General features: G+C 37.7%; 1 protein-coding gene across 1 annotated transcript in view; it reads right to left on the minus strand.

Annotated features, from left to right (window-relative positions):
- LOC137065100 (growth arrest-specific protein 2) overlaps positions 1-15,877 on the minus strand; it is a 76,429-nt gene continuing 60,552 nt past the window's right edge. Inside the window, 1 exon segment of the mRNA XM_067436666.1 lies at positions 1-907. Coding sequence (XP_067292767.1) covers positions 698-907 — 210 coding nt within the window. The 3' untranslated portion in view covers positions 1-697.

Consider the following 15,877-nt stretch of genomic DNA (forward strand, 5'->3'; position numbering starts at 1 on the left):
CTTTTGTGTCCCTTTAAGTTCCCATGGAAAGTTTCTGAAATTCTTCCAGCCATTAATGCTTTGAATCGGCTGTTCCACCTCATGGCAACGGTGATTGACTGGATTACACTCAACTCATGTGTGAGTTTCCTCCTCTTTGCCGACTTCAGAGGTTTAATGTGATGTGTGTTCTTCTGCCTTTCCAGTCCAGCTAATCTCCTCGTCCAGAACTGTCTGTCGCTGGACGGTCCAGTGAGAAAACACCATTTCAAAGTCTCAGTCAAAAGAACAACAGCTCGACCTCAACCTGATCGTGACTTTATGGCTTTATATTTAGCCACATGATTGGCTGATTAGATTCCATTTTCCAAAAGAGCAAAGCCATCAAATACAATAAATGCCAGAACATATATATCATGACATTAAAAGATGCTAATAAAAAAAAATCATTAATATTGTTAGCGAAGCACTAAAAGACATACCAGTGTAGGAGAGAATATTTGAATTCATCCAGCGATTTTATGTCATGATTGAATGTATATGGTTATTACACAAAAGAAAAGAAAATGGTATATAAAACAACCTTGCTTCTGTATTCCAGTTCCCTTTAGTTATTCATTGCCAAACACGCTGACGTACACTGCCAGTGGACGTTCTCATGAGCTGTGCTTCAAAGCTACATGAGAAGTCATCGTATCATTAGTGCGTCACTTCTCCTTCACTTCTTGCTTTTGTAGTGGGCCGCCACCACCAGGTAGCTGTCGGGCGCGAGGTCTTTGATGTTTGGAGATTTGCCCGAGATGGGCGAGATCTTGCCCTCCACGCGAGAGATCTGGAGCATGCGGCACGGGTCGTGCTTCAGCAGGTAGCTCTCGAACGTCTCCCAGCCTCCGCCCACTCGCACCATCACGTGCTTATTGTGCAGCATCTGGGGAGACACAGAAACAGACTTTAGAGATCAAGATTCTGGAAGTTTGGAAGCCTCGCACAATCAACAATCATGGATATGAGTCCCTTTAAAGGTGCACTATGTAGTATTTTTGCAGTAAAATATCCAAAAACTACTAAGCCAGTGTTATATATTTTGTTCAGTTGAGCTCTTAAAATATCCCAAATGATTCCAACTATTTATAAATTCAGATTTAAAAACAGATTCAGAGATGATCAAACGCAGATCACACACAAGTCCATCAACACTCCTAATGCTTGCACATGTAGCTCGTCCTGGGTCCACATGTCATTCAGTAACATTAGGCAGTTTTGATTCATATGCTGTTTATTGACGATGATCACGTTATTTTTCATATGCATATGATTACATGTGATCACTCGTTTCACTGCGTCTTCCTCGCGTGTGTTTTGAGCAGGAGATTCAGTACTCTCATTCAGAAGATGCGCAATAGCGCCCCCTAGCAACCGACAGTGAAAACACGGAAACTCGGAAAATTCTGTCATTGGCCTGGAAGCGTTTTCTCACAAATAACGGAAATTTCCGTGTTTGGCAGGGAAAGAGTTAACAATCGCTCCAGCGGCCGTGCTCAGCTCCACAACACTCGGTCCTGCTCTGCTTCACACTACAGTAACGTTTATAACCGCATCCATGAACATGATTTCTTCCCGAGTCCTATCCCGATTCTTTCCACTGGCTGTGAGGTGAAGACCACACGTCTCAAGACGCTGTGCTCAAACCTGGTGTCATCAAACTACCTTTGTTTTGAATAGGCGACCTTTTGCGGATGGAAAAGTTGCATATTCCAGCTTTAATATTAGTCATTTCACTCGTCGGCCATCTTGGACTGGGGAGACATCAAATTCTCCAAAACTGGAAAAGCCTCTAGAGGACTCTTGCATTCATTCTAGGGCTGCCACTAACACTTGATAATCGATCTTTTTTTTTTTATTAATCTGATGAAAAAAAAAAAAGTTCAGTGTATATTTTTGTGTTCATTATTTTAAACAATATTACTCCATATCCTACCCAAAAACATTCAACACTCAATCAAATTCATTGTCGATTATTTTCATTGTTATAATAATCGATTATTTGTCGCACCCTTAATTCAGACTTCTCTTTTAGATGAACTACTATCTGGTGAAGCAAGAGTCTGAAGATTACCTGAGCTAATTCAAGTGTTCTCGTTTATAGATAAGCTATTTAATTTTCAAACACACTGGGTTAATGCTCTATTTTTATGTCACAAATAAGTTGGCCCAGTCCGTTAGCTTCTGACGCTAAAGGCCAAAGTGTACTTCACTTTTTACCAGTCCGCGAGGGTCAGCGTACAGTGCACATGGCGTGAATTTCGTCTTTAGAAGAGTACATGCACCGCTGGATTTTTGTAACCGCGAGTCCTTGTTCACACAGGTTGCACATTTGCATTTCCTTTTTTTTTTTTAACTAGAGGCATATCTTAACTTTAAGGTTACTTTTGTCATACACAAAGGTACTGCTTGCACGTGTGCTGTGAAACTGGCGTAAGCATGCCAGAACATGACGGCCTTCACACTTGCAATGCACTGGCCAAGCATTCGCATGTGAAAGATTTGGGCCTAACTTGGCATTCATGAAAGATCATTTGAAGAAAAAAGTCTCACCTCCAGTGGTATAATCACACCCTTTTATTGGCTATCTGCCACCTGCGGTTCTCATTCCCTCTAGAGGTGTGTGAGATGCCGGTTTTATTTTCCTGTGAAGTGTGTTTTCCGCTGTCGACATTCCCCAGAGGTCTACATTTGGGAGTCCACTGCCTTGTCACAACATCTATTATTACCTCAAGTTATCCGATCAATAATTATTAATTTATTCAGGAAATATGCCTTATTTCTAAGGCTGCTCTAATGGACCACCATTAGACCGCTGCTCATCTGATAGCAAAAGCTGACTGAAAACCATCAGATTTGAATGGCTAACTTTTATATTTTTATTTGGTATCAACTGTTTCATGAGCATCTGCCATTGAATTAGGCCTAAAATCCAACCAAGGTCGCTTGTCGTCAGATAGTCTCATGCTATTTTTGATACTGTAAGGGCTGATAGTCACGTTTGGCTACTGGAGACTTTTATAATTTGATTAAATCCTTGATGAAAACCCTCACAAATCTGATTGGAAAATATAGTAAGATATTCAAAGGGACGGTAAGGAAGCTTCCGTAACATTGCTGAATAATGACATTCATCAGCTAATGAAAAAAAGAGACTATGCATTGAAAAAAATCTCTGCTTTCCAAAACAAATACTGACTTTCTGGGGCGGCAGTGGCTCAGTGGTTCAAGTAGGTTGTCTACAAAACGAAAGGTTGGTGGTTCGATCCCCGGTTCCACCTGACCAAGTGTCACTTGGCAAGACACCTAACCCCAGCTACTCCCGACGAGCTGGATGGCGCCTTACATGGCAGACATCGCCGTCGGTGTATGAATGGGTGAATGTGAGGCAAAATGTAAAGCGCTTTGGATGGCCATAGGGTCTGTTAAAACGCTATATAAATGCAGTCCATTTACCATTTATTCTCCTTTCTCATCTTTCAAGGATTGAAAAATGCAGTAGTCAGAGAACTGCGTAAGGCAAAGACAGCTTATTTAATGCAATTGATTGAGGAATCGGACGGAAATAGTGCATCCCTTTGGAAGCACCTTAATAGCCTTACTAGACTGAAGCCTAATCAACAAAAAACAATGTGGTTTCCCACTGAAGCTAAGCAGGGCTGAGCCTGGTCAGTACCTGGATGGGAGACCAACTGGGAAAACCAGGTAGCTGCTGGTGGAGGTGTTAGTGAGGCCAGCAGGGGGTGCTCACCCTGTGGTCTGTGTGGGTCCTAACACCCCAGTATAGTGATGGGGACACTATACTGTCAAAAAGAGCACCGACTTTCAGATGAGACGTTAAACCGAGGTCCTGACTCTCTGTGGTCGTTAAAAATCCCAGAATGTCTTTCGGAAAAAGAGTAGGGGTGTAACCCCGGCATCCTGGCCAAATTTGCCCATTGGCCCCTGTCCATCATGGCCTCCTAATAATCCCCCTCTCCTGATTGGCTTCATCACTCGGTCTCCTCGCCACCAATCAGCTGGTGTGTGGTGGGCGTTCTGGCGCAATATGGCTGCCGTCGCATCATCCAGGTGGATGCTGCACATTGGTGGTGGTTGAGGAGATTCCCCCCTTCCATGTAAAGCGCTTTGAGTGCCTTGAAAAGCGCTATATAAATTGAACGCATTATTATTATTATTATTATTATAAATATTGCAAATGCATTTAATCATTTCTTTATTCAGTCTGTGGAGGAGCTTGCTGAGACTTTTGAACCAGCAACCCTATCACAGATCATATTAAAGAGGTTGGTGAGGATAAAGTTAATACAATTATTTATAAATTAAATAAATCTAAGGCAAAGAATATATTTGGGTTGGACACTGATTTTATTAAAACTTATTGCTCTGCCGTGATTAAACCAATAACTCATCTTGTAAATCTTTCCATCAGAGTAGGCAAATTCCCACAAAGTTGGAAACAAGCCATCATTACATCAATTTACAAAGCGGGCGTAAGGAATCAAGCAAACCATTATAGGCCAATCTCAATACTGCCGGCTTTATCGAAAATTATAGAGAAAATTATTATAGAACAGTTAATAGAACATCTTGAAAGTAATAAACTTATCAATTCTAAGCATTTTGGGTTTAGAGTAGGGTATTCTACAGAAATGGCTAATTGCTACCTTACCGAGAACATTAAGAGTAAGCTGGACAAGGGTTATGTTGTGGGAGCTGTGTTTATTGACCTAAAAAGGCCTTTGACACTGTGGACCACACCATACTCTTGAATAAACTTGCCAGCTTCAACTTCCCTGAACATGCTATTGGTTGGTTTGCATCATATCTGGACCATAGGCAACAACGGGTTAAAATTAACAACGAACATCATTACAACATCATTACAATGCACAATGGCTATTCCACAGGGCTCCATTTTAGTCAGTTTGAACTATTTGCGAATGAATGGAATGTGAGGAATGCTTCAGTACACATAGAACAACCTAAAAAAAAAAGTTAAAACTTTATCAAACAATGGTTTTATAATAACTGCATGTGATCTGAAAGCATACTGAAGAGAAAAACTCAAGAACGGACTTTAAGACCCAGTGGAACAGCTCATCCGCTCCATATAGAGCTATGAGGCCACAACGAATGTGAAGAATGTCGTTAATTTATGTTAATTAATGATCAAATCTAGTCACTTAAAGGGTAAATAAAAAAATTATAATAAGTGACCCTGGAACACAAAACCAGGAATTTAGATTATATAATGTATAAGCTTTCCATTGATGTACAGTTTGTTAGGAGAGGACAATATTTGGTCGAGATACAACAAATTAAAAATCTGGAATCTGAGGGTGAAAAAAAAAACCCTGAAATATTGAGAAAATCACTTTTAAAGTTGTCCAAATTAAGTCCTTAGAAATGCGTGTGACTAATAATAATAGATTTTTTAAATATATATTTACGGTAAGATTTAAAAAAAAAATATCTTCATGGAACATGATCTTAATATCCTAATGATTTATGATATAAAAATATTTTTTTAAATATATTTAAATACTTTTGTCCCATACAATGTATTGTTGGATATTGCCACAAATATACCTGCGAGATGCAGGAGTGGTTTTGTGCTCCAGGGTCACATAAAAACTATAATTTTAGTGTTTCAGGTCATTTTGGATGAAGGTTAAATTTTAATATGAGCCAGAAATGTCTTTGTGAGATTCTTTCTTCTACTTAGTCGAATCTTTGGTGTGAATTTACTATTACAATTTGTTTTTAAAGCGCAGTACATCATTAATACATGCTAATGTCTTCTATTTCACCAACCAATAACAATCAATCTGAGCCGGATTTTCTCAAAGTTTCCCCCCTCAACACACACACCCCCCAACCCCCATCACATAATAACAGTCACAGTCCCAATAAAAAGCATCAATTCTGCTGTGATTCATCCCTCTATCCCAGCGGCCTTGAACACACACAGCTAAAGAAGCTTTCACAAAGGGCGAGAGACGACAAAACGCCACTCTGATAATGCACTGTATCCCTCCCCATGGGATAAAGAGCCGAACAAGACACAGGGTAATGATTTGAACAATAAACAACAACAGAGAAATCTCATAATGTGAGCCGCAGCTCATGTGAACCCTGCAGGGAAATCATATTAAAGATTCATAAAGCTCTTAGCAGGCTGATGGAGGGACGTTCACAGGTCAGCCCCTCCAGATGGGCATCCGTGTGGCCCTCGGGTGCTGGAGCCACAAATATTACCAATCAGACTCTACAAGTCACCACATGACCTACACACACACACACACACACACACACACACACAGTAGTTGAGGTCTGCGATGTTGAAGGTTACCTCAGAAACGTCCCTTAATGGGAACACACACACTCAGTTTCTTTCAGGAGCAGCACAGTTCAACAGGCTAAAAGAGAAACACACACTGGAGCAAATGGTGTATTTAAATGTCTAGTAACTCAAGGCTAAACCATCTGAGGAGTATTTCGACAGGAAAGGTCTTTCTGGAAGACAAACACAAAAGGAACGTGTCCTTGAGACGTATTCACAGGATTCGCTCATTTCACTGGGAAACCAACACGCAGAGGATCGGGGGTTTGTGTTTTTTGGCCTTGGTTGCTCGGCAACATATTTCAAGGCAGTTTCTTTGGAAAATACAGAAAAGGATTTTAATATGTTTAATACAAGAAATAAGATGGATGTGGTTTTTATTTTATTTTACAAAGATCCGATTAGCCTACATTTATCTCTAGTAAACAGGAAAACGCTTTAGAGTTAAAGGGTTAGTTCACTCAAAAATAAAAATTATCCTTTAATCAACTCAAGTCATCTTAGGTGTATATGACACTCTTCTTTCAGCCGAATACAATCATATTAAAAAAGTCCAGCCTCTTCCAGGCTTAGGGGTGTCCCCGACTAAGGATTTATACATTCGAATCAGAATTTTCGAATCTCTCTATGGTCGACCGATAGTCGAATCATCTACGTGTGTAAACCATAGACTGGAAAAAAAAGTAAACGGTAGGCTATAAACGGGTTGGGAAGGGCAGGACACTAGTCAGCAGGACGCTAAGACTATTTTTATTTTAATTTATGCCGACAAAGCACACATGCCGCAGGTTTTAATAAAGTGATCAACAACTCTCATAACATTTAAAGGCCACGATCGAAACAGAACATTACACAAATATATAAAAAAGCATTTTGATAAATAAACCTAAAAAAATACCTGCCTAGAGAGGAAAAGAACACTTTGAGTGCGTTTATATGCACGTTCTTAAGCCGCTTGTGCCTAAAGGGGGTCGCACACCGGACTGAAGCTCAGCGCAGTGTCTCAGGATCTCACACCAGGCAGACGTGAACATTATACGCTCCGCGCGCGAGCTCAATTTTGAATCACTGCACAATGAGTGTATCTTGGGTGAAATCAGTACATTCACGATTTGAGGGAAATATACATTTAATCGCCGCGGACAGGCGTCGAATGCCGCCGTCGGTGTATATGTGGCGCGGCGCATCTGGTGCGACGCTCAGTGCCCTTAAAGGGTGATCGCTCAGCCCCGCGACACGTCATTATAGCACTAATATTGAGCACACCCATATTGCCAAAATGGAATGATCCTCGTTTCATAACACCTGCGAAGATTCGACCGTGAGATCAGTGGTTGAATCCGGTCCTGCATATCGATGCATCGAATCTTCGACTATTAGGGGTCACCCCTTAAAAGGGAGTGAATGGCTGTGTCTGTTTTGAAGCCTAAAAAAGTACATCTATCATCATAAAAGAGCATCTATCCATCATAAAAGAGCATCTATCATCATAAAAGAGCATCTATCATCATAAAAGAGCATCTAACCATCATAAAAGAGCATCTATCATCATAAAAGAGCATCTATCCATCATAAAAGAGCATCTATCATCATAAAAGAGCATCTGTCCATCATAAAAGAGCATCTATCATCATAAAAGAGCATCTATCCATCATAAAAGAGCATCTGTCATCATAAAAGAGCATCTGTCCATCATAAAAGAGCATCTATCATCATAAAAGAGCATCTATCATCATAAAAGAGCATCTATCATCATAAAAGAGCATCTGTCCATCATAAAAGAGCATCTATCATCATAAAAGAGCATCTATCATCATAAAAGAGCATCTGTCATCATAAAAGAGCATCTGTCCATCATAAAAGAGCATCTGACCATCATAAAAGAGCATCTATCATCATAAAAGAGCATCTATCATCATAAAAGAGCATCTGTCATCATAAAAGAGCATCTGTCCATCATAAAAGAGCATCTGTCCATCATAAAAGAGCATCTATCATCATAAAAGAGCATCTGTCCATCATAAAAGAGCATCTATCATCATAAAAGAGCATCTGTCATCATAAAAGAGCATCTATCATCATAAAAGAGCATCTGTCCATCATAAAAGAGCATCTGTCCATCATAAAAGAGCATCTATCATCATAAAAGAGCATCTGTCCATCATAAAAGAGCATCTGTCCATCATAAAAGAGCATCTGTCCATCATAAAAGAGCATCTGTCCATCATAAAAGAGCATCTGTCCATCATAAAAGAGCATCTGTCCATCATAAAAGAGCATCTGTCCATCATAAAAGAGCATCTATCATCATAAAAGAGCATCTATCATCATAAAAGAGCATCTCTCATCATAAAAGAGCATCTGTCCATCATAAAAGAGCATCTATCATCATAAAAGAGCATCTATCATCATAAAAGAGCATCTGTCCATCATAAAAGAGCATCTATCATCATAAAAGAGCATCTGTCCATCATAAAAGAGCATCTGTCCATCATAAAAGAGCATCTGTCCATCATAAAAGAGCATCTGTCCATCATAAAAGAGCATCTGTCCATCATAAAAGAGCATCTATCATCATAAAAGAGCATCTATCATCATAAAAGAGCATCTATCATCATAAAAGAGCATCTCTCATCATAAAAGAGCATCTGTCCATCATAAAAGAGCATCTATCATCATAAAAGAGCATCTATCATCATAAAAGAGCATCTGTCCATCATAAAAGAGCATCTATCATCATAAAAGAGCATCTATCATCATAAAAGAGCATCTCTCATCATAAAAGAGCATCTGTCATCATAAAAGAGCATCTATCATCATAAAAGAGCATCTGTCATCATAAAAGAGCATCTCTCATCATAAAAGAGCATCTGTCATCATAAAAGAGCATCTCTCATCATAAAAGAGCATCTGTCATCATAAAAGAGCATCTGTCATCATAAAAGAGCATCTATCATCATAAAAGAGCATCTGTCATCATAAAAGAGCATCTATCATCATAAAAGAGCATCTATCATCATAAAAGAGCATCTGTCCATCATAAAAGAGCATCTATCATCATAAAAGAGCATCTATCATCATAAAAGAGCATCTCTCATCATAAAAGAGCATCTGTCCATCATAAAAGAGCATCTATCATCATAAAAGAGCATCTATCATCATAAAAGAGCATCTGTCCATCATAAAAGAGCATCTATCATCATAAAAGAGCATCTCTCATCATAAAAGAGCATCTGTCCATCATAAAAGAGCATCTATCATCATAAAAGAGCATCTATCCATCATAAAAGAGCATCTATCCATCATAAAAGAGCATCTATCATCATAAAAGAGCATCTATCATCATAAAAGAGCATCTATCCATCATAAAAGAGCATCTGTCATCATAAAAGAGCATCTATCCATCATAAAAGAGCATCTATCATCATAAAAGAGCATCTATCATCATAAAAGAGCATCTATCCATCATAAAAGAGCATCTGTCATCATAAAAGAGCATCTATCCATCATAAAAGAGCATCTATCATCATAAAAGAGCATCTGTCATCATAAAAGAGCATCTATCATCATAAAAGAGCATCTCTCATCATAAAAGAGCATCTCTCATCATAAAAGAGCATCTGTCCATCATAAAAGAGCATCTATCATCATAAAAGAGCATCTATCATCATAAAAGAGCATCTGTCCATCATAAAAGAGCATCTCTCATCATAAAAGAGCATCTATCATCATAAAAGAGCATCTCTCATCATAAAAGAGCATCTCTCATCATAAAAGAGCATCTCTCATCATAAAAGAGCATCTGTCCATCATAAAAGAGCATCTATCATCATAAAAGAGCATCTATCATCATAAAAGAGCATCTATCATCATAAAAGAGCATCTCTCATCATAAAAGAGCATCTGTCATCATAAAAGAGCATCTATCATCATAAAAGAGCATCTCTCATCATAAAAGAGCATCTGTCATCATAAAAGAGCATCTGTCATCATAAAAGAGCATCTGTCATCATAAAAGAGCATCTGTCATCATAAAAGAGCATCTATCATCATAAAAGAGCATCTCTCATCATAAAAGAGCATCTGTCCATCATAAAAGAGCATCTATCATCATAAAAGAGCATCTGTCCATCATAAAAGAGCATCTATCATCATAAAAGAGCATCTGTCCATCATAAAAGAGCATCTATCATCATAAAAGAGCATCTATCATCATAAAAGAGCATCTGTCCATCATAAAAGAGCATCTATCATCATAAAAGAGCATCTGTCCATCATAAAAGAGCATCTGTCCATCATAAAAGAGCATCTATCCATTATAAAAGAGCATCTGTCCATCATAAAAGAGCATCTGTCCATCATAAAAGAGCATCTATCATCATAAAAGAGCATCTGTCCATCATAAAAGAGCATCTATCCATTATAAAAGAGCATTAAACATTATTTTTTAATATTATCATGAACTGTATAAACATGAATATCAGTGTCTCTTGAATTGTCATGGACACCACAGCCAGTAATTCACAAAACACGTTGTGGTATTTTTAACCTTGTGTAGTTTTCTTCATGGATGAGGGTGTCATGCAACTCGCCTATGTTGACATCTGCCTAATTTGATTTTAAAAGTCTGTTTAATTTTCCCTCCAGACTGTAATAAACATGCGGAGTCTTTTAGTATACCATTTCTTTGTTCTGTGTGCCTAGACCATAGACCGTAAAAAAATCATCATCCGTTTCCGCTTGGCAGATTTGAAGCTTTCAGGCGGCCTGCACGGCGCGGACATCTTGGGACCGAGTCTGCGCAGTAGAGCGCAGCAAGTAGAGCAGGAAGTACAGTCGTGATATCAAAAGCCCGCCCACACTCTCGCAGATGCAGAACAATTAATTATGTTGCTGTGAAATAAACAGTTATGGAAATGTAGAAATTAAAGCTAAAGCTCCAATCTGCTCCCCAAAAAAAAGTCCGTTAGTGCCTCAGTGACAACTTCACTCAGAGAAGACGTCGATCTCAGCTGTCAATCATGACGTCACACCCCCCGTTTTTATAGCATCAGATAACTAACTCAAACTAAACTTATTTTAAAAACGAACACTTGAAATGAAATAATTGTGATGATAACTGCCTTCAGTGACATAAACTAACTTTGAGGAAAAAAATATTTGAAGTGTAATTTTATTATTTAGTTTGCCTCGCGTCCATTAGAAATCACAGAGGGGCGGCTATACTGGGAGCGGTCACCGGGGGGCGATCGAGGCGCGAAAGCTTCAGTAAATGAGAGGGAGACTGCAGGCTTGGTCTAGACGAGACTGACATCACAGGAGCAGTTGTTAAAGTCTGTCTGCAGGGGGCGGCAGTGATGCAGTCTGCTTCAGTTCACAGGGACAGCTCTGACTGATGACGGGATCCTCCACAGGAAACTCAATCAATATCAGCTGCAGTGGTTTAGCTTGATGAGTTTTAAATGAAAGCTGTGCACTCGCATATGGAGCTAGAAATATGACTAAATGATCTGAATTTGAATTGTATAAATCTGAATTATTGACAAGTGTAATCTAAAAAAATTGAATATTATGTTGCATTTTACATCGTTCTGAATTTGAATTTTTTAAAAATGTTGAATATAAAACCTTTGAAATTGAACACATCTGAAATGTTTTTATGTCGAAATTGTTTAGACATGTATTTTCCAACAGCAGATATTTTGTTCTGAATTAATCGATTGGAAATATTCAGTTTTTGAAAATACAGATTCAAGATTTCAGATGAAGAAGAAATTCAGATCATCAAATTCAATATTCTAAAATTCAGATCATCAAATTCAATATTCTAAAATTCAGATCATCAAATTCAATGTTCTAAAATTCAGATCATCAAATTCAATGTTCTAAAATTCAGATCATCAAATTCAATATTCTAAAATTCAGATCATCAAATTCAATATTCTAAAATTCAGATCATCAAATTCAATATTCTAAAATTCAGATCGCAGAAATTCAGATCTTACAGAAAGTAGGCCAGAGGTCATCAGGGAAGAGTAAAGGATGTCAGAAAAATCCAACGGAGCACCATCTGATCATTTCATTTCCTATTTGTAATGGAATAAAGAGAAAAGATCAAAACACCCCTTTATACTTTTTTGTTTATTTTAGATAAATGCACAGAAAAAGAGATTTCGGCTAGATTTCTCATTTTTCGTGCGTGATTTACAAATCGCTGATTAGTGAAGAAAATCTAAGCGTTTGACGTCATCTGTCGTTCTCCAGGGTTGAATCCAAAATCGCCCCCATAAACCCTCACTATTCCCTACTTTAGTCCACTAATACAGTTAACTCGAAGGAGTGAATGAATGTAGATGAATGAGTTTTCTTTTGGGGGTGGGGGGTGAAGTTGTTAACAATAATAATGGGAAATGCTCTAATGATGCGTGACCTATTTTTAACAGTCTATGGACTTGACATTCACAGATCACTGTAGCCCTCAGTTCAAGCAAAAGGCAGAGCTCACAACATGAACCAATCACCTCCGCTTTACAGCACGAGAGAAATCATGAATGAACACACAGGGCTGACTGTAAGGGCTCCACATTATCTTTGTCTGGGACAAATCAAAGAGGGTTTTACTTTCCCGACAGGACAAATAAAACATTAAAATAACCAGATAATAATTTATTTATTATTATATTCAATGTAAACAGCGACTGATAATGGAGTGTATCTCTGGTAACAAAGTCGCGTTGAGGCTGGCGCTGCCTGTCTCTTTGTGAGACATTCGTGGAGAAATCAAAACAAGTGAGCAGCAATCTAAACGATTTCAAATACATTGCAATCGTGAATTGTGTGGCATAATTCATTATTAGGTACTTACATTTTAGACTCAAAAAACTTATTTTGTTCTATTTCAACTATGATTTCACTGACGAATATAGTTCCAAAGGAACAACACTCAGCGCGGTGTTTTGAACTGAATGAATCAGCGTTTTGAATGAATCATTTGAATGAACGACTCAATGACTCACTCATTAAGACGATCACTTGCTGCCACCTATTGGCGGTTTAGTTTCATGTTTAAAAGTATCATTGCATTTTTTTATTTGTATATTCAAACATTTAGAACATCAATCTCATAACATTATTCATTGCTGTTTTATTTTTGCAGTTTAAATTAATTAATTTGATTGGTAAAAGCCCTAGTGTCTTACTAATATAACTGCATTTATTAATCAAATGTAAGAATTGAACATGAAATGCATACATTTAATAAGATTTAAAAAATGGCCTTTATAAAATGACATAACGCCCTGGGGTAAATATCACAATTATGCAGATTTAAGCAGGCCTATGTAAAAGCTGATAGAACACTGATGAGAATATTATTTCAAAATCAATATATGTATACCACCAAAAATCCCCCCAATACACTGTACAGTACATAAAATTTACTCTGTACTCTACCTGATAGGCCGGATTTTGAAACTTGTTTGCAGGTATGTATTTGAGGGTATAGGGGACGATTTCAGATTCAGCCCAGGACTGTTCAACAAAATAGTAGTCTTATGGCAGTAGAAGACTACCGCTTCTTAAACTGTACTGGGCAGGTCCTAGATCAGGCAACTTTTCTGTGCAACTTAATGTGTTTCACAAAAAAAAATGTTTATCTGATATATAAAATATTAATCAGTACCCAACCTTATTTAATTGTGCGGTAAACCCAACCCGATCACACGAAAAATGAGAAATCTAGCCGAAATCTCTTTTTCTGTGCATTTATCTAAAATAAACAAAAAAGTATAAAGGGGTGTTTTGATCTTTTCTCTTTATTCCATTACAAATAGGAAATGAAATGATCAGATGGTGCTCCGTTGGATTTTTCTGACATCCTTTACTCTTCCCTGATGACCTCTGGCCTACTTTCTGTAAGATCTGAATTTCTGCGATCTGAATTTTAGAATATTGAATTTGATGATCTGAATTTTAGAATATTGAATTTGATGATCTGAATTTTAGAATATTGAATTTGATGATCTGAATTTTAGAACATTGAATTTGATGATCTGAATTTTAGAATATTGAATTTGATTATCTGAATTTTAGAACATTGAATTTGATGATCTGAATTTTAGAATATTGAATTTGATTATCTGAATTTTAGAATATTGAATTTGATGATCTGAATTTCTTCTTCATCTGAAATCTTGAATCTGTATTTTCAAAAACTGAATATTTCAGGTCGATTAATTCAGAACAAAATATCTGCTGTTTGAAAATACATGTCTAAACAATTTCGACATAAAAACATTTCAGATGTGTTCAATTTCTAATGCTCTATATTCAACATTTAAAAAAATTCAAATTCAGAACGATGTAAAATGCAACATAATATTCAGTTTTGTTAGATTACACTTGTCAATAATTCAGATTTATACAATTCAAATTCAGATCATTTTGTCATATTTCTAGCTCCATACATCTAAACCTGAAAAAGGAATCGCATTAGTTGTGTAATTATGAGATCTAGACAGCTAGAGGAGAGTTAATCCAATCAAATCACTGAGTTCATGGAGAGAGAGAGAGAGAGAGAGAGAGAGAGAGAGAGAGAGAGAGAGAGAGAGAGAGAGAGAGAGAGAGAGAGAGAGAGAGAGAGAGAGAGAGAGAGAGAGAGAGAGAGACGCTAATAAAATTATTTTACTTGAGACATGGTGTAGTTTAGACTGCAAATCCTGCACCCCTTCAAACTACAGAGAGCTATGTGTCCCCTCAATCAAACAGCCTAACGTTAAAGACTCGGCAGGTTTGTTTGGCTCAAAGACCATCTGTGGCATTATATTCAGCCGTTAAAAAAGGGAAAATGCTTATTTGGCTAAACCTTCAGAAAGGGATTTTGTGTTTAGATGAGGACCTGTATCCCCCATATGAGTCTCCTCATTATGATGATGACATCTTCTCAACCCTACAGTCTGAGGTCATTTCCTTCCAGTCTCTCGGATCAGTTCTGTTAATGGGGGATCTGAACACTAGAACGGCAGAGGAACTGGACTTCATCAGCTCAGATGTCACAGCAGCGCCGAGCGAACCCACAGAGTAACATCAGAACATCATTTTAAACACACTTAAATGTATCTAATATGATCAACAGAGCTGCTTTACCATATAATCATGACCGGAAGAGCGGATCAGTGCGGGCGCCGTCGACTGTGTCCCGTCCCGTCATAATAAAAGTCCCTGTGTTCGCGAGCCGTGTGTTTGTGTAACAATCGCTCCAGCGGCCGTGTTTAGCTCCACCAAGGTTATTATAGTTTTGCTTTTTGAAATTAGTTTATATTTCAGTATCGTTTTCAATTTTGCTACAAATTTCAGTTTAGTTTTAGTTAGTTTTACAAATGGTTTTGCTAGTTTTAGTTTAGTTTTTATTTTGCAAATACATTTCTATTTAGTTTTTATTTATTTAGTTTCAGTTTTAGTAATTATAGTTTAGCAGAGTTACCATAATAAAGTGTAGAGACCAAATCAAGG

Source organism: Pseudorasbora parva, chromosome 25 (genome assembly GCF_024679245.1).
Source record: "Pseudorasbora parva isolate DD20220531a chromosome 25, ASM2467924v1, whole genome shotgun sequence".
Classification (NCBI taxonomy): Eukaryota; Metazoa; Chordata; class Actinopteri; order Cypriniformes; family Gobionidae; genus Pseudorasbora; species Pseudorasbora parva.